A 26984-nucleotide genomic window follows, 5' to 3' on the forward strand; every position below is an offset into this window, starting at 1 on the left:
ATCAAACTCAGACAAGGCCCATTGTCACTTAGGTCAAAGAACCCAAGCTACCCAACTCAAGCTTCAATTAAGCTACTAAATCATAACTTCTAAATTTGCTGATAAGTAACATTACTGAGCATGTAAATGAAATGTTATACATCTACAGCTTCATCTCTTAATAGCTTAAGAGATAAAGCCAAGGCAATTCTCTTCCATCTCTGCAGAGCAGTTACCAGAGTTTGGCTTCGATCTTGCCTTCCAAAAGATCATAGGACTAGGGAACCAACGTCCCTATATAATGAATAACCTGCCCCAAACCCCCCAAAATGTTTATTACATTGTTTCATTACAGTGTTACTGCATCTGAGCATATATTCTTTTATTCACCTCTATATTTCTTAATTGTTAAAGCAATCCAAAAGGTTATGTTCCATATGTTAAAGCTCTCTTTCTCTCTGTGGGCCCATAAAACTGAATGGAAGCAGGCAGCATCTACCAGAATATTCTCTTTTGCCTGCATCTCTTATGCAGCTACAAAAACAAATCTAAGAGTGATAATACTAGAGTTCATGATCATTATTTTCTACAGCTGGCCAAATCCCACAAGTGCAACTTGATTCATAAAAACCAGTTTCACTTGGAAAATCTTTGACATATTCAATCAAATTGTCATCTGTATGTTCTAGCTACTGAAAACTACTAACACAGATTTTAAGTCTTTTTCTTTTTACCTTCAACATTTAGCCTTAAATTGACTTCTGGCAAAGGAAAAATAAAAACAAAAAAACCCTTCTCAAAAATGAGAAGAGAGACTGTAAGAGGAAAAGGGATAAGTTTATGTGATACATGCTACTATACTTGTCCATGTGAAATACCAAAAAAAACCCAAAAATCTGTATCTTTTATATCAAGTAGGGTCAACTAATCAGCTCTCAGGTCAAGAGGTATTTGCAATTAAGTTTAAAAAAAACCTAGCACAGTACCTTTCTAATGAGTTTAGAGCAAGAGTTACCTGAAATGAATGTGCTTAGGGTGACAGGATCAAGTTTGCTACTGGTGCCTTAATATGTATAAGTGAGCAAATCCTCCCACCTACCACTTCAAACACCCCACCTCTCCTGTTCATCCTTTCTCACTTCTGTTTCCAATTCAATTTCTTTTCACTGCAGTGAACACATACTTCTGTTGATCTCATGGTCAGCTGGAATCATCGACTGGTACTTACCTCAGCAAAAGTTTCTTAAAAACCTAAATAAGACCCTGCAAAACAATGTTTAAGAGGAAAAACCTTCGCAGACATGCTGAGTCTGAGAGTTTCTATAGCTCTTTAACCAAGAGGAAAAAATAGTTCCTGCGTCCCCAAGACATCAACATTTTATAATTCTGCTAAGTACCACCTCTGACTACATAGCCAGTTATACAAACTATAAAAGTAGCAGTGGATTTATCACCGAGGTTAAAACTTATGTTGGTAAGTAATACAATACTCTAAACCAGCCTATTAAAATTTAGGAGGAAGTGCAATTACTGTTTCTTGTATAGAAGCAGAAGTTTCCTAAATAAATAATCAGCATAAAGATAATCAGCATCAAGTCACTCAACAGTTATAGCTAAAACTGAACTGGAGCATACACAGCACATCTGTACATTTACAAGCACAAGCTCCCCAGATGTTATAAATTACTATCTTTACCAGTTGCTCCTGAAAGTGTTGACTTAAAGAAAACGCGCTGAACAGTGGAGAAGTTCATAGCAGGAATTGTCAACAGAATTAAATTCAACAGTAAAAGATCTGTTGATATGTGTATGATCCCGAGGGTAAATGTCACAGAGCTATTACTGCTTGGGACATTACAGGGACATTACTTTCAGCTGTACTTGAGGATACAATCACGTAAGTTCTACTACCTTACTCACAACGTACTATTTATTCAAGTTTAGCTATGTGCAACAGGCAACAAAGTATCATAACCTGATTCTTAGCTTAAAAAAAAAAACAAAAAAAAAAACAAAAAAACCACCCCCAAAACACCAAAAACCGAACACCATATCCTGAGTAATTTTAAATTACCAGACAACTCTGAACGATATTGGAGATTTGGGAGTTTCATATAGTTGTACAGAAACTCATCTTAAAAAAGGAGACATCAAATTCCAAACTTTATTTAGAGAAGACGAGAGCGAAAGAGAAAACAGTTAATGACACAGCCCTCCAGAAGGCAGTTCAGCATTACCGATACCATTCATTTACTGCCCGGACAGCGTGAGCCCGTCCCGTTTGTGGCGGAGAGGTAACACCAGAGAGCTCCATCAGTCCTTCTGCCACTGACATTTCCCAAACCGCCTCCCGCAGCAGCGTGCAATTTACACCAGGGAAAGCCCAGCTCGCCAGCAGGAGTTTCCCAACTGAGCACGAAAAAAAAAGCATAAAGCAAAGAGAAAAAAAAAAAAAACAAACAAACCACCCCCAAACTCTGAGAGACTTCTGAAAAGCAGGGTCAGGGCTGCAGCGTGCGCGGCGCGGTTCTGCGGGCTCCGGAGCTCGGGTGTCCCGGAGCCCCGCGTCTCCCCCTGCCCGCGCCAGGTGCGCGCTGCCCCGCGGGCGGGCCGTACTCACTCACAGGGACACGGTGCGGTTGGGCAGCACGGCGGGCTGCAAAGTTTCCACCAAGTCTCCGCCGGTGCAGACCACTTTGATGCGGAGGGCCGGGCGGCCGGGCCCCTTGGCGCGCTCGGCGGCGCAGAGGCAGCGGTCCACGATGAGGTCGGGGCAGTTCCTGCTGCCCCCGCACAGCCCCAGCGCGGCGGCCAGCAGGCAGAGGCGGGGGCACAGCCCGCGCATGCTGAGCCAGCGAGCGGGAGCCGCCGGCTGCCGCGCCGCGCATGGCACGCGTCCGTCCGCGCCGCTCCGCGGGCCCCTCCACGCCTCCCGCGCCCACCCCGCCCCGCCTCTCGCTGCGGCCGGCTCCGCTCCGAGGGACCCCCCCTCCCCTTCCTCCTCCTCCTCCTCCTCCCTTCTCCGAGGAGCCGCCGCTCCTTTCCTGCCGCAGCCCGTGCAGCCGCGGCGCTGGGCGGACCCCGCGGCGCTCGGCGGGCCCCCCTTCCCTTCCCTTCCCCTCCCTTCTCCTCCCCTCCCGCTCACCGGGCGCGCCCCCCCCCGGGCCCGGCAGCCGCAGCCCCGGAGCGCCCGGAGCGCCGCTACCTGCGCTCGGTGCCCGGCGGCGCTGCCCGCCCGCTGCGGGCTCCGCGCTCCGCGAACACCGGGCAGATGCGCCAAGGACGCGCCGCAGACCCAAAGAGGCGCGGCCAGCCCAGGCACGGGGCAGGAAATCGGCAGCTGGAAAAATTGTGTGGGTCGGGAATCTAGTTTTGGGAAGAGCCACCTTTGCTACCGCTCTTGAGAAGCGTGTGTGCTGAGCGGTGTTCGCACCTATGGCTGTGGGAAAGGAGCTCAGGACATGGGCGAGGGTCAGTGTAGACCAAGAGACAGGACAGTCCAGCCGCTGCCACCGAGAAGGGTCCATGCACTTAGCTGACTGCAGACAGCTCAGATAATGCTGTGAACATGACCTAAAGCAAAGGTTTGAGCAGCAGTCAAAGACACTTCATCCTCCAGGTCAACGAGCACGTTCCTCTTCTACTTGTGTTTCATTTATGGCACTCGGTGGCTTTGGAGCACTCTCGGTAGTATTTTGTGACCTAACTAGTAACTTCCAGGGTAGATTTTCAGCATCAACTGCAAGCTACCTTGTTGGGTTTGGATTTTTTTGCTGGAAGTGAACAAAAAAAAATTCATGTTGTACCAGCAACTTCCATTTTTAATGGCCTTTTACTAAAAGAGCAGGTTCCCTGCCTTCGCTTACTGGATGGAGACTCACAACACACATTTGCATAGCAGGATCTGGGCCAAAGTTAGTAATAGTCTGCCATAGCTATAAAGCTATTTTAAGAAATTACTTGGGTTTTATAAAATAATATTGTATTATAGCCCCTTAGGGAAGATTTGTCTTGCACATTTACAGTGCCTGTTATCACTGTGTTCTAATACCTAATTGAAGCCTTTAGGCACTATAGTATTAATAAGTGATAGAAGAGGTAGTGCCCTAGTGAAATTCAAGGCTAATAGGAAATTTTTCAGGAACAATCTTTTTCTGCACAGTTGTTGATTTAAAGAATCATAAATATTACAATCCTTGCTCTTTTATTTTTAAAAGCAAAGTTGTGTAAGGCTTACTGGCAGGCAACAAAATGGATTATATTTCATGAGACCATTCAACATTGCTATGGTTGCATGATGTTATTTATCATAAAGAAACCCAATGTATTTATTTGAAAATGCTCTTTTAGCTTTGAAAAATTCTGTCTCATCCACACTCTTTTTGAAAGTGCAAGTGAAGAATATGAATTTATTAAGATGGTAGCATAGATTTCGTTCAGTGTTAACCTTGCTGAAAAGAAATGGAATTTTTCAGTCAAACTCAGCCCTTAAACATATGCTAGCAGAATTTTAACGTTTTTTTCTACCCCACTGATACTGAATTTTTTTTTAAATACTGTTTCATGAGGGAATAAGAAGGTTTGAAGCCATCTATCAAATTCTAGGGCAAAGGTGGAGAAGGAATTTTTCAAAACATTAGAGGCAAAAAATAACAGGAAACTCCCCTTCACTTCCTAACACATCTTTTTCCTTGCTTTATTATACATAAAGACAAGAAGTTCAGTCATCTTCACTTTTCCTCACTGACATCTACAAATATCAAGAAGGTCACAATTTTATGATGATTTAAAAGCACAGATGATGGTCCCTGCCCTGAGATCTCACAGTCTAAATAATTGCCCAGTCAATTAAAAAAGGACCTGGGCACCTAGAGAGCTCAGTGGTGCTTCAGTTGTCACCAGCCAGCACAGCAGAACATTCAATGCTGGCAGTAGCTAGCCATTTCCAGAGACTCTGAAAGGTACAACTTCCACCACTCATGACATGAAAACACTAAATTTCCTATGTCTTAGGACAGCATTATAGTCCCAGACTCCTTTGCAGAAGGGAGGAAAGAAACATGTGGCACTTTGATTTGAAAAGCAGCCAGCATTGCAATGCGTGTGGGTTCCAAAGTGCCAGTGTTAGACAAACTGTGTGCCTGCAGCTTGGGCACCTTGGGACATTGACACAGCACATACAGCATGGCACAGGTCATGAGATCCTTCATGAGATCCTTAGCTGGGGGTTGGTGTGTGCAAAGAGAGAATTACGAGTTTATTGTGAAGTCAAAGATACTTGGAGAATTTAGGTGTCTGCTGCTAAATAGAATGGAGAACTTTTTCTAATTCATATTTGAACTTATACCCTTCAATTTATCCTAAATCTAGCTCAAAGTTATTGCCCACATATATTGAAAGGACACACTTTAAGATATCTCTCCTTAAAGTTTTCTCTCTTAGTTTGGTCAGAAATCAAAATGGGATATGTGCTGTCTACTTTTTCACACAAAGCCAAACACGGGATCTTAAGAAACACGAGAAGGCCTAAAATGCAAAGTTCTGATTACATGAAGCTCCTGGCTGACAGAAACAAGACCAGAGATTCACTTGAAACATGAAAAAACTTATTTTAACATTTATTTACAGTTAAATTATTGCTTTAGCTATTTGATTAAATCATGGAACTGAGGGATATGTTTTCTTAGATCAAGGAAGTAAGAAAATTACTAAATGTGCCTATTTTCTTTATATTTTTATTTCCAACCATCAAAAGCTTGAAGCTTTTTTAGTAGGTCTGTCTGTGTATCCACACACCATGACCTTATTACAGTACTTGAGACAAATTTTATCCTGTGGCTAAATGTGTAAGTGTCAAAAGGGAATGTAAATTAACTTAGGAATATAATGCTAAAATAATATTAGTCTGAATGAATATGAACAACGTTAAAAAGAATCAAAGAGATACAGGTGATTCACTGAACTACAGGTTTACATCTCATTTAGATCACGTTCCTGAGCACAAAACAGCACCAGCACCTGCTTAGCATCACAGGACATTACATAGCAATTAAGTAAAAAGAATGTGTTGTACAATTATAGGAAATATGGGGAGGCAGAATGTAAATAAGTGAATTTGAATTTTGTCAGGATTTCAAAATTACATGTTAGTATTGGAACACAGCCATGGAAACTTGAATAACCACAAACAGGTTTTGGTCATGGCTTTTGTTTCATTTCTTAGCCAGAAGTTGGCATTCTGTCAGCCTTCTAATTCCTTGAATATTGACTCTATTGATAGTAGCAAAATAATGCATCATTTACTCCATTTCCTCCATCACCTCAGTATCCCAGCACTTTTATTCCATCATGACTGTATCTCATGCTACTCATCACATCAGCATAGCATGAATGTCTGCAAGCCTTTGCAATAGAATAATCAAAAAAACAAGCCAAGAAATTATTTGATGTAGAAAAAAAATAGGTGAAGTAACTGAGAAAAGAACAATCCAGAGCGTGTTTCCACTGGGATGCTTGGAATTCTATAAAAAGATATTATTTGAAGGGTGACAGAACAAAGAAAGAGGAATGGATGAAAATATGCAGTACAACATTCATGTAGAAAGGACCCAAGAATTTTTACCTTCATACATAATGAACTAATAATACATCAGTATTAGAGATTATATAATCCTGGTCCATAAATAGGCTCATGTAAGGCACTGGTGATATCAAAACACAGAGAAAAACAACAGAAGCAAAGTTGTTCAGGTTTGTTGCCAATCACTAGGATAACTGGATAAAACTGAGTGCAGAAACAGACTCTCAGCAAAATCATCCTGATTTTATTTAACAGACTCAGTAATCTTTTAAGGAAATGTTGAAACTGAGTCATTCAGGACTAGAGTAATTAGAGCAGGGAATCATGTACTGGAGGAACAATGCTGTGTTTGGAAAGAACTGACAAAACAGAATTTCCATATCTGCTATTCTGCATCAGCACAATCAGAAACACCTCTGTACTGGTTTTATATTAGGAAATTATAATATAAGAAACCTTCAAATATCGTTACATTGCTTCCCTACTGCTTACATTTCTTCTACATATTCTCATTTATATGTAACATCTGAAATCAAAAGGGGTGTGAGCACTTCAGTCCTCACAGAGCACCAGGTTTCCAAAAAGTTGCATTGAACTATTCATTGGAATAAGGAAGTCCTTGAAGTTAGAGACCTTTTATAAAAAACGTGGCTTTATTTGCTCTTAGCAGAGACCAATGTGAAATTCTAATCAAAACTAAGACTATTGCTCTGAAATCATAAACGAATAATAGTAATAAACTATTAGTGGGGAGTAGAATAATTACCACAAAAATATCAACAGGGAAATAAATTATATTTGAAGAGAAAAAACTCAAGTGTTTGATACTTCTCAGTACTGAGCCAAATTTTCCTCCAATGAATATTTCAGGGTTATTGCCAAATAATACAGTCCCCTTCCCCCAGAAAAATCATACCTACAAGGGAGTATATGACAGTGTAAATTTCTGATGACCACCAAATATAACTCCAGCTGTGCCAAGACCCTCAGCTGCTTCAGAGAACATCTTGAAATTGTTCAGAAATACTGTTGATGGCACATATATTTTAATGTTCTAGCCTTTATCTCTTCATGATCTCTTCATGCTCTTTTATTTATTTGTGCAGTACAGAATAACAACATTTTTGAATGGTCAGCCAAAGGAGAAGCAGATTTTTTTTTTTAACTTTGTACCTTCTGTCTCATAAGGGTCATGAGGTCTCATAAGGGGCAAGGATCAGACTGTAAAACTGCACTGAAAATTGAAATGCTTTCCTGCAGAAGGATGGCAGCTGCCTTCTGTCCCACAGACCCAGGCATCTGTTGCTGCAGGAATGCAGGGCTTTCAGGAGAGCCACCCTCTTTCTCACACACGTGGTCCCAAGATACACTGGGAGGGCATATTTTTGGATGTTGATGTACACATGCCAGTGCTTCTCAGTGTTTTCCTTCCTAAGACACATGAGAATTCTGACTAATTTACCAGCAGGCCTTGCATCAGAGAAAAAGGGAGAGGAAAAAGAAAAATGTAGCACCCTGAAAGCAGACTACATTTAAAGTAGAGAGATATTTCAAGTTTTACTTTCCTATCATAGAAAAATATTTTTTCTCTCTGTCATCTCCCTGCATTAAGTAGGTCAAATGAGTCTTTTCCACACCTTCCTGCATGACGATCTCTCAATACCCTCCTTTTTGCTTCTAGAGGTGTCAGATTAGTCACTCTCTTCATTGCAGATGAGTCAAAATGGTGAGTGGATATTCTAAAGTCAGAAGACAGCAAGGGTCAGACATAAACAGCAAAAGCAACATCTATTTGTGCCCATGACAGAGGGGTTAGAACTAAAGAATCCTTAAATCCCTTCCAACCCTAACCCTTCTATGGTTGTGTGATCCTGTAACTTCATTAATGGACTTTAAATACACTTTATAGTAGTCATTAATGGAGTTTACAGTTGTAACGTGGTCAGATAATTTTGGGATAATTTCTGTCTGACAGAAGCTCTGGACATTACCTGGTCCAAATTCCAAATTAAAACAGCTTCAGAAGTACATTTGGTTGCCATGGGCTTGTCCAGTGGTATTTTGAATCACTGCACTGAAGAGGATTTCCCTTTAGTTTGGCCATCCTTGCTGCAAAGGACTGGTTTTCCTTTGCTCTTAGAATAATTTCCCTTGCTGCAGATCAAATCTATTCCCTCTTCTTCTTTTGCTGTGTACCTCTGAAAAAAAAAGTTTATCTTTGTCATCTGCTCTTCAACTACCCATGAGATAATTGAAGACAGCATAAAGATCCTCCCTTTGCCTCCTCTTCTCCAGGCAGAACAAACCCTGCTCTCCTTTATGAGTCAGGTGCTGCAGCCCCCACCAATCTTACTGATGCTCCAACGAGATAAAACCAGTTTATCAATGTATTTTTCTGCATAACTCTACCATCTTGTGACAATATATGAATGGTGCAAAATAAAAGTAGTTATTGCTTTATTATTTCCGTTATTAATCAATTTAATGGCGAGGATTTCCAGCAAGCTGACGGGTTATTTGCTATCATTCAGGCAGTGAATTAAAAGGACATATTAACCTAACACATATTTCATTGCTTGTGTGTTTATTCCCTTGTAGCAAAAATACAAAAAAGGAAAATAGTGATTTATAATCTGAAAGACAATGATTAAAATAAGCATCTCATTATACAAAAAATGCTTAAAATAGACAAATGTTGCATCACCTGCTACATTTCACTCCTATCACTCACTTATGTGGAATCCAATGGGAATGCCAACAGTAGCCTGAGAGAGAAGGTTCCATGAATAGCTAGTGATTCTAATTACTTACTAACTTGTATGTAAATGGCCAATTGAAAAGACAGGGGAAAAAATTCCAAACACTAAAGGAGAACTTTTTTCATACATAAACACCGATTTAAAAAATAAACTATACTGTGGCTTGAACTAATTTTGTAGAAGATGTAAGTGAAGTCATATTTTGCAGCCAAGATTGGAAGTCCATTGGTAGAAATACTAACATGAAGAGCCAACAAATTCAATTATCACTAACAGCTGTTCAACATTCTGCTAATATCAATAATCCTGCAGTTCAGATAAATTTTAACACACTTCCATCATTTTCCTGAATCCCTTCTGTAAAAATAAATTTCTGTCCCTGTTACATTACAAGCAGAAAGTTGCATCTATTATTTTGTCCCCTTATTCCCACTTTAATTTAATTTCCCACTTCAAACCACTTGAAATTCTGTCATTCACTATTATGTATTGTTTCCTTAAAAAAACCTTTGGAGAGGTCACATCTTCCTCTAACTTAAGTGTTTTAGAAACTGAACTTCTCTTCTGCCAGGTAGATCTTCTTCCCTCTGTTTCTAATGTCTTTAGATTTGCCAGTAATTCTGGACCGTGCTTTTATACTTCCTATGCATTCTTTGTGGCCATTGTGCCATCATGCCTTTTTATGTCATCTGTCTTGGTACTTCTGGAAAGAAAAACCTTCAGTGTTAAGTTGAAGTGCTATGTAACAAAAGTACTGTATACAGCAACAGCAGCAAATGTCAATAAAGAAAACATTTTAAAGTAGTAGAATTGCAGTAATGCAAAATAAAAAGTATATGTATTTGCAAATCTTAATTGCTGTTAAGTGCAGCAGAAATTTATCAAGAAAATATTAGTGCTCTTAAACGGCCCCACCTGCTCCTGAATCTTATGGTATCAGGCCTGAAAGCAGAGAATGTAGCTGCTTCCTTAAAACTCAGAAATGCCAATGTCCAAAACGCCTATTGCAAAACCAGTTATTTTAAAAATTATTTTAGAACTATAATTCTTTATGCTTTTCTTGTAATGTATACTGTTTTCCCAGTCTTTCCTAACCTCCTGTCCTAATATGGAAGCACAATTGGAATACTGAATCACACTCCAGAATGGCAGCCATTGGTGTGTATACAGTGTTAATTGAGTTGGAAGACATTCCTTACCAGATGGATATGGATTTTTTGTGAATGCATAATGGCCCTTTAAGAAGCTTAAGAGAAAAGTATGAAACCTTTTACAAGCAGCATTCCAAAGCAGGACTGCCAAAAGCAAGTGCACATAAATAGTTCTGATAATTGGAGCCGTATTCCTGCACTCAGTCCTGCAACAGAGCAGGGCTGCTGACCACACAGCATGGCTGGATTAGCCACCTGGCCTGGGCTGGTACTCAAGTTGCCCCCATCTTCTACCAAATACCAGAAACTAAGGGTTGTCCTCTCGGCCAGAGCTTCAGCATTTTTTAGTCTCCAAACGTAATTTCCCACTTTCCGCACACAAGTGGATTTTTACATCCTGCACTTGTTTTAAAAGCAGCTGCAGGTTGGTGCAAAGACCTGGCCTCAACAGGTACACATCTTCTCCAGGCACAGCAAGTCCTGTCCCCAAATAAAAAAATAGGGGGAAAAATAACATTAAATCCATCAGAGCAGAGGTAACTCAAGGAACAGATGCCTGAATTTTACATTCTTCTGATTCTACGTTGCAAAGGCAGTTTTGATGAGACTGGTCAAGAGCCATCTACATGATACAATTCATTATCTATTTTCTTTATCTGCATTTTAAAAAACATGTGTATGACATATGTTTCTCATCTTAACTATGACCTTTGTTTATTTATAGTTTTAAAACCTCTGACTACTGCCAGACACTATGAAAAATAAACATTTTAATTGTTTTCATGTTTTATCCTCCCCTCCCCTTTCCACCCAAATCTGACAGGATGAAACATTGTTTTTGCTTGGGATATAGCTGCTTCTGCTGCAACAAGAAAGAGGACTAGAAGGAAGTTGTATACATATTATTAGAATAGTTTCATATTCAACAGTCTGGAAACAAAGCAAGTGCGATCTCCCAGCCCTCTTCACGATAAATCTCCCCATTCCCAGGCTCTGCCTTCAGCTGAGGGTGCAGAAATGAGAACTGAATTGCTCCTCTGCCTTTAGCTCAGCCTAACTCAGCTCTTTCTCTCAGCAGCACAGCAGCAGTGCGAGAGGCCATCTTCATTTCATGTAAACAAATAGCTGGACTGTTCAGTGAAAGGTGGGGCTTTGTTCCCACAGGCATATGAAAAGCCTTCTGCATCAAAAATTAATTGCTTTAACAACTTTAAGCTTTGTGGCTTTGTTTGCTTTTTACCATTTGTGGTTTTGTTTGTTTTGGTTTGGGGTTTTTTTGTATAGGTTTAAGCATTTGATTACAGACCTAGTGCAAAGGGGTACAAAATACCAGAGAAAAGTTAAACCACAACTTTTTCCAGTCTTTCTGATCAGCTGGCTTTTGTGCTTGGTTACACGGATCAATCTTTTATTTTTTGGGAGTACAAAGCCATGCTCAGGGAACCTTCTTGGCACCATGGATTTTACTGCCTGAAGTCCAGCACTTTAACAGGATTGCAGAGCCTAAATCTCTTAGGTGAGATGCTGGGAAAAAGGATAGAAACACACTGATTAAAGGTTCTTCTAACCCTCCTTCAGTATTATCTGCAATTTTAGGTGTACATACCAGAAGAAGTAAGTTCTTTTTTCGATACCTGCTATACCTCCTTTTCTGGAGTGCCCTACTTTCTCAGTCAACAGCAACAACCAATGCTTGAGAGAAACCGATTCAAGAATGGATTTGCCTGAATCAATTTCCGAGTTTGAAAAGGGGCTCTGTGTCACAGTTTTCCTTTATTCCATTTGCCTTTGTTTGAAATGAAATCTCCTTAGGCAAAACCATTCTTAGTAGGTGTGCCTGGCACAAGGGACCCCAAACAGAGTCGGTGCAGCTTTTGCCGAGCAGAATAGGAGCAGCATCACATAACATAACATGGTCAGAAACTAAAAACAAAGGACACCAAAGAACTCTCTCATCTTTGAGGGAAAAAAAAAAAAAGCTTTAAATATAGAAAGGATGTAGGTAACCCTCATCCTCCATTCCTGTGAGGGTTCTCAGCTCTTCCTTCTCCTGCCTTTCATTGTCATGATGAGGTAAAATATATCCATAGTTAAAAATACCAGGTGAAGGAAAAACAGACATACAACTAGGATATTTAGGGACAGCCTGTCAGATGGTGAATCAGTACAGTTCTGATAAAAAGAGGCTACTAAAATGCATCTTCTCTGTAAAGATTAATCTTATTCTTCCCAGAAAAAGAGGACATAAAAACATTCTCAGCCCTTGGTAAAAAATCATGATTAGTGAGTGTATGTGTCTGTTTGGGGCAGTGGAGGTGTCCAAAGAAGTAGTGAATGGAATTTTTTGCATTGCTCCTGATGTGTCTGGGAAACAGGTAGAAAACAAGGAGGGAACAGTTAAAACCAGTGATGACATGTTTTTGCCCAGTTTTTGTTTTGTTAGGATGATTACTGGTCTGTGAATATGAATTCCTTGTGAATGTATTAATTCATTTATTTGATCTTTTTCCACTCTCTGTGTTAGATCCCTTCATTCAACAGGCTGCAAGTGGAATTTCTGATCCCTCCTCTGTCTCCAGCTGTATCTTGATGACAGAAGTGAAATCAACCTTCCTTGCAGATAGGAAACACAAAGTCCATGGCCTGAATGAGAGGTCTGTGCTTCAGAGCTGTGTTCCTCCATCCTATCTCAACAGGTGCCATTGTACCTCCTGCTGTTGTGCTGAATTACCAGCATGAGCCTCACTCCCTCCAGGCACAGCAGTTACTCTGTGCTGATGGACCCAGAGACCTCTCCATGCTGGCTGAAAATTACAGTCACACCTCCACGGGAAGAGTGATGGAAAATCTGACAGAGGAAATTTCCAGCCTATGGTAAGCTCAGCTCCACAGGGCTTGGGAACTGCTGCTATGTTGAGGTAACACAAAAGCTTTCTGTTTCTGACAGAACTGCAAAAATCAGGCATCTTCATCTGCTGATGCTACTGTTCACACTCCCTGTCCCAAATGCACTGGATGGATATTCTGGATCCTGTACAGCTGGTAAACCAGCAAGGCTCAATGCAGCTTCCTGATTCCCTGTTCTCAGATGAATTAAAGTGTGCTTTTATCTCCTGACTATACCATCATAATTTACAATCCCAATTCATAACCCAGAATTACTACTGAGTATTTAAATCACCCAGGCAAATGAAATATTTCTAAGTTATGGTATCATTTAAATTAGTGACAGTATCTCCACTGAACTTGCATAGCCAGGCTTTCACCCACTAAATCGTACCAAAATTAATAATCAACCATAACAAGTAATCACTTATTAGTAATCAGGGACTTCACTGATGTCCTGACAGTCTGGTCTTCTGCATAAGAGAAACTCTAAGAGTTTCCTGAATTTTATCCAAAATAGAAATAAATACAGATAATCATTCAGAAAAATAGGTATCCAAATTTGATATGGATTTTTGGTAGTGGAAATCTACTGCAGTCTTTACTAAAATCATCTTAAAGGTAGTTACTGCCATTTCTATGTAATCTGCATCTTGCAGTAAGTTTTACATCCTCTTCTCATTCTTATGATTTCTGTTCAGACCATTCCAACATTTTCCTGCAGGAACACACAAGCTTGTACTGCTCCTCCTTGAAACCACAAATTTCCAGTAACTTTGGTGCAAGTTTGTAGCAAACTGGGTTGAGAGATTAAGCAGATGTTATAAAAGTAAACCTCGGGGGAAAACAAAAACAAACCAAGAAAAAAGAAGGAAGAAGAAAACTTTAAAAAAGCCCACACCAACAAAACCCCTGAAAGCTTAAACTAAATTTAGAGTATTGTAAACATACATCATTATGCTTTCTTGAACAAGGTAGGCAAATGCTATTTCAGTTCATTCTGTCAAAAAAATCTTGAGTTACATTAAATATTATATATTCTGGAAAATGTATCAAGTGAAAGAGGAAAAAAAGAGGCTCAAAATTGTCCAACTATAAAATAAGATTTCTCTTTTAAGTCAAAATCTGTTATTCTTGTGATGCTTCCATTGCAGTTAGAACATGTAACTGAAGTAAGCAATTGGATGCTCGGAATCTGTTTTTGTTTGGGGAGGGACCTAATATTTGTCAGAAGCCTCGGAAAATAACATTGGATGTTTAATACTTCAATTCTCATTAGTTACAAATAAATCAATTAGTTATGAACAGCTCCGACTCTCCTTGTAAAAAGCCTAAAAGCTTCACACACTGATTTTTAGAGGCAGGGTAAAAGTTCTCCCGTTTTATTTATAGAGGTGGAGAGAGACAAGGATATCCTTTGGACTACTGCAGCTCAAAACTCAGAAAGAGTTTCCTGCTTCCAACTGTGTCACTAGGAAACAGGAAAATCAAAAAAGAATATTTGCCAAAAAATATTCCTCTAGTTTGTATGTGTTATATCAAACTGCTATTACTACTAGCCATGAGAAAAAAAGCTTAACATCTAATCTTTCTTAACTTTAGGCTATTTATTATCATAGATTTACACTTCTGAAATCATAGTTAACAGCAGAATTCCTCTGTGTTCAGAGCACATTTGTAGTCTAGGAATAGCTATTGCCAGAGGAAATAAGCAAGAGGGTCAGGGGACAAGCAAATTAAAAACAAACCCAAAATAACCCAAGGATGTACTGCTTTGGTAAATATAAACTTATTTTCAATGTTGTTTTTGTAAAAAGGATGTCTATATTGGATCAATAATAATGTATTTATTGAAACTTACAGGAACCCATGAGGTATTTATTTTCATGTGAAACAAAGCCCTGAAATCTGTGAAGGTGACAAGGAGACTTAATAATGCATTCCCCACCCCCCAATGTGTGTTAATCCCGATTAATCCCAATTTTAATGATATTTTACAGCCTGAATTTTTTTAAGTTGTTACCACAACACACAGAAAATCCTTAGCATGCCTGCCAAATTGATCTAATCCTTCACTTTAAGTAAAACAAAATAATAGTAGTAGTCAATGTTTTCTTCTACTACAGGAAAAAAACCTCCTAGCTACCTTTTTCTGAAGATGCTCAGCTGTATTAAGGCTGATTAGGAGGGTGACATCCACCTGCTTGTTTTTTCAGCAAAGGCCATGCACGTGGTACCAGAAGGTTTTTAGAAACCCTTGCATGATGCCATTTCAAAGGGTACCACAGTGTAAATGCCCATGGATGTTGGTGAACTCCATCCATACTCATGGAAAAACAAGTCTTATGAAGAGTTGTGGAAATCTGCAGGAAGTCAGGTGCTAGAAAAAAATAAATTAAGAAAACATTGATTAGCTGAGGCCTGATTTACAAGCTTCATAGAATGTTTGAAAAAGTCATTTTACAGGAACATGTCAGTCAATGGGGCAGCTTTCTTGTAGTCTCAATTTCAGAAACAAGTACATTGCCACTGCAAGGGTGTCAGAGAAGCTCATCTCACATGGAAGTGCTGGACTGGATCACAGCATTACAGCTTTTCTGCATTCTTGTTTGTCCTCTGTAAAGGTCTAACCTTTCACATTTCACATTCATCTTCAAAGGCATGTTACTGCCTCAATATTGGGCCCAAATTTCACCCAGTGGGTTGATTCTCCTGTCCAGGCTTTCAGGCTGGTACAGTAAAGTGTGATCTAAAGTAAGTCCATTCTTTGCATGGAGTAGGTAAACAGTACTTCCTTATCAGGCCATGCTAGATAGAAAACAGTTTTGTTTGACATTTATGATTATTGGATACCTAAGTAAACTAATGGTTGGCTGTGAATACTGATCATGAGTAAGTTCAAATATTATCATAGCTGATAAAACTTTCAGATGGTTGTATGGCTAAGTTCTGCTACAATAACAGCTGACCTTAAATAATACATTTTTTAATAATCTCTTCATCTAATGTCTGTTTCCCCCTCAGCCTAAGTACTTGTATATTTCAGAGAATGGTTTATGCATTAGGAATGTGTTTTGAAGCCAATATTCTTGGGTTTATTTTCATTCCCAAAAAAACTAAAAAGAAACGACCACTTTTAAAGGAGACAACTTCAATGTATTATTTCTCCTCTTATATAATGGGCATTCTTACTGAAGCACTGAAAATCAAGACAGTGGTGATTTTGCTGATATACCAATACCTCGAGAAATGTCTTTAAAAACGCTGAGGTTGAAAGGCAGGGACTGGGCTGGCAAAGGTCTGTGTCGGGCACCCTGTGCTCCAGCAGAAATGCAGAGCATGAAACAGCACAGGGTTGTCCTCCTGGATTGTTTCAGCCTGTTCCTCAACATGAAACACAACATCCAGCAGATGCAAGTATTTTTCTTAAGTCTACCAAGAGACTTTTAGAATTTAATCAACTCCTACAGAAGTTCATAAGTGTATTTCCACAGACCACTTAAGAATGGATTAAAGAGTAAAATTTAAAATTAATTCGGCATTTAATTTAAAAGTAAGTGAAATAAAATGGGAGGAATAAGTTTTAAAACTTGCATATTTTTTCTCAGGGTTCTTGAAGTAGCTACAAAAGCGAGACTAAAACCATCAAGAATATCAATTCAGCCTTTATTCTCCCTTTTATGTTTTCTGTGATCATTTGAAAGACAGGGTCCATAGAAAAACAAAATATTTTTCCTTATATTCTACATAACCTGAAAAACCAGATTTTACTTTAACTCATATGATTTTAATAAATTTGATTTTATGTTATTTTAAAATAGCGGCCTTATGTACAGCATGTGTATACCAAACACATACTTACAACTGCATACTGAAGGCTTTGCTGTCAATTATCAAAATTCTGCAGGCTGATTATGCAAGTTGGAGACATCTGATGCTCCTGTTCATAAGAATTTCTCCCCAGGATTACCCAGGAACAGCTCAGAGAGGCCCAAACAGCCCTAGCACATTTAGGATTCAGGCAGCAACTTTGTGAAGTTCCTATCTGTGTAATGTCCCAAGGCAGACTGGTGTTCTGCTGCTTACCAGAAATTTCTTTTAGAGGGGAAGAAAAAAAAAAACCTACACTGTGAAAGCCAGAGAAGCAAATGGAAGTTAGTGCTCACAGGGCCCTCAATGGGAATTAAAATAAATGCTCCTTGTCATTCCACTTACAACAAGGATTCTAAGTCTGGAAGTAAATCAGCAAGAAAAGCTTGTCCTTTGCCTATCTTTTTACTTATTTGCTCCTTCTCAGCAAAATGAATGATTTCTGAGTATCAAAATTGGTCTGAAGTAAGAAAATATTTCTGATACATGGGGTGTTTATAATAAAATAGGGTTAGTGAATATTTAAACATATAAATCACAAATGCACTGTAACTATGACACACATGGTCTCCCTTACTAGTATCCAGAGATCTTCTCAGAGCTGTGACAGGTATAAGACAGATTCTTGTCCCCAACCCGTTTATTTACTAATGCAAACATCATTAGACAACTTGCCCTTGTTTTACTGTGCTGGTAAATAGCTTCAAAAGCCCACTAGTTACACAGAGATCATCTTTTTAGAATAGATTACATTAAAAAGAGTTATTTTGGAGGATCCAATTTTCCACATTTTCTTTTTCTTTTAATAAAGCAACCTTTTAAAGAAACTCTAATCAGGATTATGTGAAAACCAGCAAGATCAAAATCTAGCCATTGTAATTTCAGTTCACATTACCCTTCACTATTATGTCTGCTAGCACTAGGCTGCCTTGAATTTTTGCAGGATATAAAAGAGAAAGCTTTGTGGTACCAGCTGAAAGTAGTTAACTGTTAGTGCAAGAAAATTAATTCTTTTCCGAAGGAGATTTAGGACTGGTGTTCATGCACTTATAAATCACTGAGAAATCCAAAATGGTCAGACCAAGCTGTCTTCTCCAACTTGTCCCCTTACTTTCCATGTCACTCAGAGGATGTATATACAATTTTATTACACCTCTGCCCATTCTCCAGGCCAGACTATTAACACTAACATATAAAAGATGCAAAAACCCACTCTTTAAATTCACTAGCTTCATTGAGAAAATATTATATATAATATTATTATATATTAATGATGGTATCATATATTTAGGATATTTTGATGAAAATACTTAACAAAGAAACAACTGGTCAATTTAGATGTGTGAACTTCTACACTAAACCCTTCTCAAAATAGGTTAAAGGAGTTGTTAAATAAATGAAGGATGAAAAATAAAATTGCTTTGCTTTCTTAATGCTTTGCAGAAACCACTTTGGGGGATACACATTCAGATCTTTTACAGATAAATGTATTAAAGCACTTCAACAGGACTTGAAAGAGCTGCAATCTATCCCTGGCTTGCTAGGAAACCTTGCCACAGAGCCTTCTGTATCTATTACTCAGTTCTCTTAGAGATAAAATTCCTATTAATCACTTTGAAATTTACTAGGAAAAATACATAAAATAGTTAATTCTGTTACATACTTCATGATTTTAATGCTAATCCTTCTTTAAGTTTGCATATAAAGTTCTCATTGATCTCAGCAGCAGCAGGATCAAGGCTTCTGGGAACAATTTTGGAAGCTGAGGATTTTTTCTGACACCCAGGTGAAAAAGTTTCCAGAAGAGTTGATGTAGGCTGGAGGATATTTGTCAATGGCTCTTTCTACATGAGTGGTAAGGTTGAGGTTAGTAGATGGAGCAGGGGTGTGGATTTATTTTGTTTGGTGGTTTGTTTTCTTTTTAAACACATTGCTCTATCGGTATAGGAGATTCACAGTTTTACTTCCACCTATCCAGGGCCAACCACCTGTAGAGATAGCAACTACTCTCCTTTGGCATTCTGAAAACTCATCTGTTGTCTGCCAGTGGAGACAGTTATTTTAAAAAGCTATTTTAAAGTGTATCAAGTGATTTCAGAAGCAGGCAGTGATACTTTATTCTATTTTTGGTACTTGGTTGCAAAGCTACAAACTACAGCTTGTCTTATACTGCAAAAATGGCAACGCATTATTTAGTTTTGATCCAGCGTTTGCATAAAAGTCCAATGAAAATCCTACCTCCCTTACCAACAATGTCTGCCTGGAGCACCACTTTCTTTTCATGGTACAGCACAGCTGGTCTATCCTGCTTCTCAGAGACAAACCCCACAATTCCCAAGAAATAAAGCCTACTTATAAATTAGTTTGGTTTTGCTTCGGTTAAGCAGTAGAAGGACAAAACTTGAAGAATCAGATGTAAAATCTCTGAAAAATAATATAGACTAGAATTAAATTATTGGAGCTGTTTGACTCCTAGGATGTGCAGGTATCTCCTGACAGTCATTGGTGGCACTACAGAAGTTGTTAAAGCCCTTGGAAGCATCAGTGAGAGTCAGTTTCATAGACACAGGTGGGAAAAGCAAGATGGGAAAGAGAAATCGTTCAAACATTCAAACTACTTTCTGCTCATTCCAGCAGCTCTCCCTGCTCATGACCCATAGATCTTTAAAATATCTTGTTTAAATATCCTCCAATTTATTAAAAAAAACACAAAAAACAAGAGTTGTCATCTGGCCACAGACCACACATTCCAGAACTGAAGTAGAAAGGAATGTGAATGGGTGGGTGGGGGAGAGGAAGGAAATCAGATTTAGTATTGAAAACAAGACTAAACTGAGAAGCAATGATGTGCACTCAAGCAGTTGCAGTGTGCAAGACTATTTTTTTTTAGAGTACCTCACGTTCAGAAAAATAAGTGGTGAACAGCCAGTTAATTTACACACATACTCTTACACACTTTCACCCTTACCCACACTCAGTTACACACTCACAGCATTTTAGGTTCAGCTACTATCTTAGTTATGATCATTTCTTCTGCAAAAGAAATGCAAGCAGATGTCAGTGTTTTCTCTCCAAAGTGAATGTAACTGCTGTGCAGATTGCTGTTCAGAACACTGCAAATCTCCTCTGCAATCGGTACATTAAAGCAAAATCTAAAAAGGGTTACATAAAATTTTCCAGTAGTGGCTGAATGCATATTAGGTGCTGTTAAATGTCAGTTGGCAATAAAGTGTGCATTCTACTGCATGAGCTATCACTGGAGGCAATGCCTTTCACCATCAATCTAAAACTGGTTGTGGTGATAAGATAAAGCTAATACTTACACGTGTAGGTCTGGATACAGGGCACCCTTCTATTTACACGGGGAAACAAATGGTCTCAGCACGTGTGTATACTTCAGAAAAGCAAAGAGAAATCTCTTTTCCAGTCCTTGCAGTGAGGCTGAGTTTGTTCTCATTAAGAAACGACCCTACAGCACATGCCAGTGAAATCACATTGATTTTTAATTCAGTTAAAAAAAAAAAAGCTTGTCTTTCAGAATGCAGATACTTTTGTAGACAGAGACTGGACTAGATTAGTTATCTAGGAAGTTATGGAAACTGAAATGTCCTTTAAAGTGTGTATTAAGTACCACAGAGATCATGTAATTGTAAGGACTCGCAGCTATTGCTGATGATAACTCCACAGTGCCATTAGATGAAGAAAAAAAGTTGATAGTGTTCTGGCATATCTTGAGAGAATGAGCATGCATATGTTCAGATTGCTGTTATTATTATCATAACTATCACTCTAGGGCTGAGTAGCCATAACCATTTTGTGCTAATCATTGTACAAAACACACACAAAAATCTTTAACAAAATAGCAACAATCTTAGGTAGGAAAAAAAGCATCAAGAAAAATTTCAAGGCAGTGAAGCAGAAGGACATAAAGTACAAGGATGACAAGACAACTCAGCACTGCAAGGTGTTTGTTTCAGGATATCACCAGCATAATTATTTTCAAGTACCTATTTTTTTAAAGACAAGAGACAAGCAGCAAATGACTTGTCACCTACTGTACTTTATGGAACAAATGGAGATGCATTTGCCTCTTGTGAGACCTCCTATGGAACTTGCAAAAGTTTCTTGTCACCATTGTTGAAGGTTATCCTGAGGATAATCAAGGCAAAAAGATCCCATTTCATGAGAAAAGATTAAAATATTTAGATTTTTGTTTGTTTTGCCTAATAAATTATGGGGGTTATAATTGCTGTTATAAATATATCGTGGGCAAATGCTGAAGGAAAGGGAGAGTTTTACAATACTAGACAATGTCGGTATAGAAATAAATAGTTGCAGCATTGATGTGCAGTCTCTAGCCATGAGTGAAGAAAAATTCTGGAATACTTCCCAAAAACTTCCCAAAAGAAGTTTCGTTGGAGCCTGAACTAATTCTTTTTAAGATTACATTCAATCCATTTTATATAACATGACTTCTATAGTAGTTTAGTTGACCATATATAATAATCCAAAGTACTTTCCCTTCACTTTTTGTGGTTTGTTTATTGGTCCAATTTTAGTCAGCTGAGGTTGGGTGAAATGAAGTCCCTAATCTCTTTTTCTTATGTATACAGAATTTTATCATCTTTGGAACAGTAGGAAAACTATATTGTAATTAAACACAAGTAGGCATCAGCCACTAAAATCAGTGTGGCTCCATGGGAAATAAATATCTGCTTACATGGATTAAAGTGTCATTCAGGATTACAGATTACAGTCTCCAACATGTTTATAGGGGAAAAAAAAAAAAGCTTACAATACATCCTGCACTTCCATGGAATTAGTGAGGCTAATGTTAGGCCTCCACAGACAGTAATTCATCATTTTTCCTCGTGAATGAATGGGCTATATATGATTAATGAAGCTTACAGATGACCCACAATCCATGTTACATAACACAAAGTCCCAGTGATTGACAAAATCAATCATTTAACTTGTGTTTCATTACTGCTAATAGGTTTATAGCCACCTTCAAAAGATATGAAGTCGTAATGGATAAATTGTCAGCTTAATATAATGGTTTAATAATTTAAGAACAAATATTTACACTTGCCCTCCAATAGGAAAGTTTGTCATTTAGCATATTTGTTAGTGTTTATTCTCTGCTATGTATTTTTTATACCTCAGCTTTTACACTTTCTCTTAACTTTTTAGGAGTCTCTAAGGAATGGCATTTCAGGAATCACCCTGCATACCCTTACCATGCAAATTTTATTTTAAACAAATTCTTTTAAAAAATCATAAATTTAGAAATGTTGTTACCCAAGTTATTTTTCTTTTTTTCTTCTGATTTTATGAATAACTGTAGGTACCTAATAAACAAAGCTGCAGATAACAATAAAGTAAATCTTTCTTCGTGTTTCCAGCAGTGCAAAAGTAATCCTGTACCTTTTAATTACTTGAAATAAGGTTTTCATGATTATTCCATCAGAACATGAATGACTGAGATAAAACTCTTATCATTTTTTAGATGTAAGAGATTATTCAGATCAAAATTAATTACTTGCGTTCAGAAGGTGATTGGATTTTGTTCTTTGGTTTGGTTTGAGTTTGTGTTCTATTAATGATCAGATAGAGAAGTAAATTTCTTGTTCTAGATGGTTCACTTACCAAGAATCCTGACTCATTCGTGCTAAGGCAGCTAGGAGTTTTTCTTACAACTCTAGGAGAAAAAGAAAGTGGCTACAGAGAGAAAAAAAACAAAAACTAATAAAAAAAGAATGCATGGAGTGGAAGAGAATATTTTGAAGAAAACACCAGATGATTCATTGATGGTGTTTACTGGTTAATGCTCATTTCTGTGATGGAGGCTGGCTCCCTGCACCACTCTGATTTAAATGGTTCCATTAGTTTGGCATTTCTGACACTGATGTTCGAAAGGCAGGTTTGGATGCTGAGCTCTCAGCTCCACATAATAGCAATGACCCAAAAGGCATCAGGGGTGACAGCTCATCCCCGTGTGCCATGAAACAAGGCCTCTGTGAGTGGATTCTTGAGTTGATAAACCGAGCTGTCTTTTTTGATTACTAATTCTTCCTTATTTTACTGTTGATTCAAGTCTGAAATTTATCCATGTGTTCCTCTACCAGACTAAATCAAACTTCTAAAGAAAAGTGATTTCAGTTTCTGGGATATGTGCAATAGCATTAGAATTTTCAACTTAATACTGTTTTCCCTTTCATAACACCTCTGCTTATGAAATATTGTTGACATGGTTTGAGTCGATTCTGTTACAAATTATGACCAAGGTAATTCATTTAGTCCAGAGGTTGGCCTTTAAATTAAACACTGGGCAGCACATCTTAGGGAAGCTGCTCTGGGGGTGCCTTCTGTTAACAGAGATGTTTTATTTCTGGGTAGATTGTTAGTCACCTTTTCATTTGGATGTTTAATTTTCAGATTGAAATTCAGAAGAGGAAGTTTGAAAGCATGGCTCAGCCTGAGTAATAAGCTGAACACAAAATGGATGTTTCCTTTCTATGAGTTTTGGATTTAAAAGGCATAGCATATGATTGATGGAATTATTGGCCAAGTGCAAGTGGCTCAAAAAGATTTTAAAAACACAAAAACTTGGCTTTTAAGTTTCTGTTACTTCATTATTTTTCTAGAGAATGCCAACTTTTCATCTGTGGTTTTATTATGAATCTCTTTGTCCAAAACCTATTACTTGATTGATGTGCCTGTGACATCTGTTGTTCTAGACCAGACAGAGATCTCTGTACCAGCTCTCCAGCTGCTTGTAATGCTAATAAACATAGTTGAATGTAATGCAGAGAAAGAAAAAGAAGAAAAAATAAGAGCTAAGTCATATATGAAGAAAAAATCTTGGAAGATTTCTGAAATTATGCCATATGCCTTTATGCCTTTCTCAAGGAAATGGTGCCTTAATGTCCAGGAAGTATTTTTTTATCCCTCTCTGACATATACAGTTCATTACTTTAATTCTGTGCTTGGCTGACTTTTTTTTTAACTCAATGAGAAACTCCTATTAAGATTCTCACCAGCAGCAAGTGAGAGATTGGAGGGGTGTTGATAGCAAACAGGCTTGCAGAGGCCACTTGTGTCTTCTGATCTCTGATAAACAACATCCAACCAGCTCCAGGAGCCTTTTCCAGCAGGAAGAAACATGTAACTACAGAGATAGGGAATTTTGAGCACTAACGCCAGTGTGTTGAGAAGGGGGAAAAAATATAAAAAAAAAAATTAGTGGGTTCTCAAGAAAGAAAGAGCAAAAGCCTTGACACTTCAGTAAAGAATTTACTGATTAGTCTTATAATTTAGCCACAATCCTTTTCATGTTACCAGGGAAGTGACAGCTGGAAAATGAACTTAGGTGTTACTTTCTGTCAGAGCATGAAAGAAATGCTTGCCTTGAACACAGCACAGCCCTGGTACCTGCAGGATCCCAGGAGATCCAGCCAAGCTTTCTCTAAATGCACATAGCCTGGATACCCTTTATGTTTGGAAACTCCCAGTTTTTAAGAGAAAAAAAAAAAAATCAATCTCCATAAACCAACAAAGCAATTAGATACAACAAGAGGGAAAATTAATCTTAATGAATTTAAATAATCACTGATTTGCAAAATATCAGGGCTCTTACAATCCCACATAAAATGCTGTCAGAAAAGGCTACACATCACAAAGGGCAAAAGCCATTTTGCATTTAGTGAGGAAACACTTCCAAATGGCAGAGACTGTGGATGCCCTTCTGTGCATGAAACCAAATCTGAAGACTGGATCTCATATAGGAGAATGCCAAAATAGCCATACAGCAAAAAATGTTTTGCAAGAGTTCCAAGTTGTGGTTTAATGTTGCATAATTGTATGGAATTTTGTTTGAGAACTTGCTTTCTGGTGTCCTGTGAATACATGAGAGTTTCTGCCCAGACCAGTGCCTGGTCCTGATCTGAACAGTGATGTTTGAAATTGTGGACTCTGACAGTGCTGGGATAAGACTGAGTTTGATACTGGGGCCATAAAATTAAATAGTGAAACACGTGTTAAAATGTCATAATCGTAGACTCCACTTATTACTGACTCATAATCATGATTAGTTCTGATTACTCTAAGACTTAAAAGATGGAGTGAATCAAGAATATAGTAACTGATACAGAGCAAGAAATGGTCTTTTGCCTATTATAATCTTCAAGACTCTTGAAAAAAATAAATATATGGGTTTTACCCCTAATCAATACAAATTAGATTTCTGTTATCGAGATAAAATGTAATAAATCTCAGCACATGCCTAATTTGCATGTTCTGGAGGTGTTGGATGGTGATATAAAAAACTTGCTTCTATGTGTTAAACATCCACCTTTTCAATTTTATGGGAAATATGGCACAGATGTAGAATGCAAAAATGCCACTTCCTCAGAGATAGGAAGAACTGAGAAAAAGAGATAGGAAGAACTGAGAAAAAGTAAATTTTAAGATAAGGTAAGATGCTGTCTCTAGCACCTATCCCTCACTGGGGAACTTTACAGTTCCTTTTTTCACTTAACAATATGTTACAAGGCTCATTTGGTTGTTAGGACACAAATGCAGGTTTCTGCCTGGATGTCCAAGATGCCTTCGTTTCCCTAATGAGACTTTAGTTGATGCCTCCTTTTCTCACTTCTTTATCTTTTGAAATAAAATTTTTAGCAGGCAAAGGTAGCATAAAACATTCATAGGAAATTACAGTATTTTATGAATCATTAAATGAGAATACGGAGATTGAGGTTTATTAACTGAGACAGAAATTACCTCTGATAGTAAATATTTACGAGTATACAGAGTGGCAACAAGGTGAAGGAAAAAGAATTCCTTCTGTCCATTTCTTGCAAGCAGAAATACCAGCCTAGCCTCAGTCTGTGTGTCCTTCCTGTCATGAGTACAGGCATGGAGATAAGTAATCCTTTAGCACATCACAGGTTCCAGAGGACACAAGGGTGACTGGACAAAGTCAAAGTCTTGGCTTTGTTTCACATCCACAGTGATTTGCAGAATCAGAGCAGAGTTAAGGAGAAAAGTTTTGTCCTCCTACAGCTCATTCCTGGCATTCTTGAAGGCACTACTAAAGCTTATTTCATGAACAATTCCTTCCTAAATGTTCATTTGACTGGTCATTGTAAACTAAAACCACAGAATCCCTTTCAAAGAGTAGTGTATCTGAGTTTCCATTAGCAAGTTTTTAAATACCCACTTGGAACCAGTCTTCATTATTTGTGTTAACCATTCCTTCTGAGAAGAAAAACACACATTATGGATGCAATACACTGAAAATGTTGTGGTCAGATCTATTTTAAAAACATCCTTTAAAGGATACAAAACTATACCTTTTATATGAAGTTACAGACACTTTAAAAAAATCAAACAGTCAAAATTGCTATAGCATTTATCCGTCTGTATAGCAAGACAATTTTTAATCATACAAAAAACTATTTTTTATTCTTGCAATCTTATCCATGAAGTAAAACCCAGACAAAAAGAAAAAATCTGAAATCTGCATGCATCATTTCCCATTGGAGATCTGCTGCATGTCTTACTAGGTTTCAGTTATTTTGGAGTCAGAAGCAATTTAATTCTCCTCTTGTGATAACTGCCTAATGACCATCTCTTTGAGTTAGCCAGATGGGTAACTTAAACCAGAACAATGGCAAAGAGGGCAAGGTGAATGGTGAAACTGCTAGAGAAGCAAAGGGTAGATTTTTGCATGCAGAGTGGTAATATGTAAGATTC

The 26984-nt window shown here is 38.3% G+C and overlaps 1 protein-coding gene across 1 annotated transcript in view; it reads right to left on the bottom strand.

Moving 5' to 3' along the window:
* Window positions 1-2824, bottom strand: part of ADGRA1 (adhesion G protein-coupled receptor A1) — a 258318-nt gene extending 255494 nt beyond the window's left edge. The window contains exon 1 of the mRNA XM_014885926.2: window positions 2604-2824. Within this exon, the coding sequence (XP_014741412.2) occupies window positions 2604-2824 (221 nt within the window). The remainder of the gene's footprint in view (window positions 1-2603) is intronic.
* Window positions 2825-26984: the final 24160 nt, after the last annotated feature.

This window comes from Sturnus vulgaris, chromosome 8 (assembly GCF_052056855.1).
Source record: "Sturnus vulgaris isolate bStuVul1 chromosome 8, bStuVul1.hap1, whole genome shotgun sequence".
Classification (NCBI taxonomy): Eukaryota; Metazoa; Chordata; class Aves; order Passeriformes; family Sturnidae; genus Sturnus; species Sturnus vulgaris.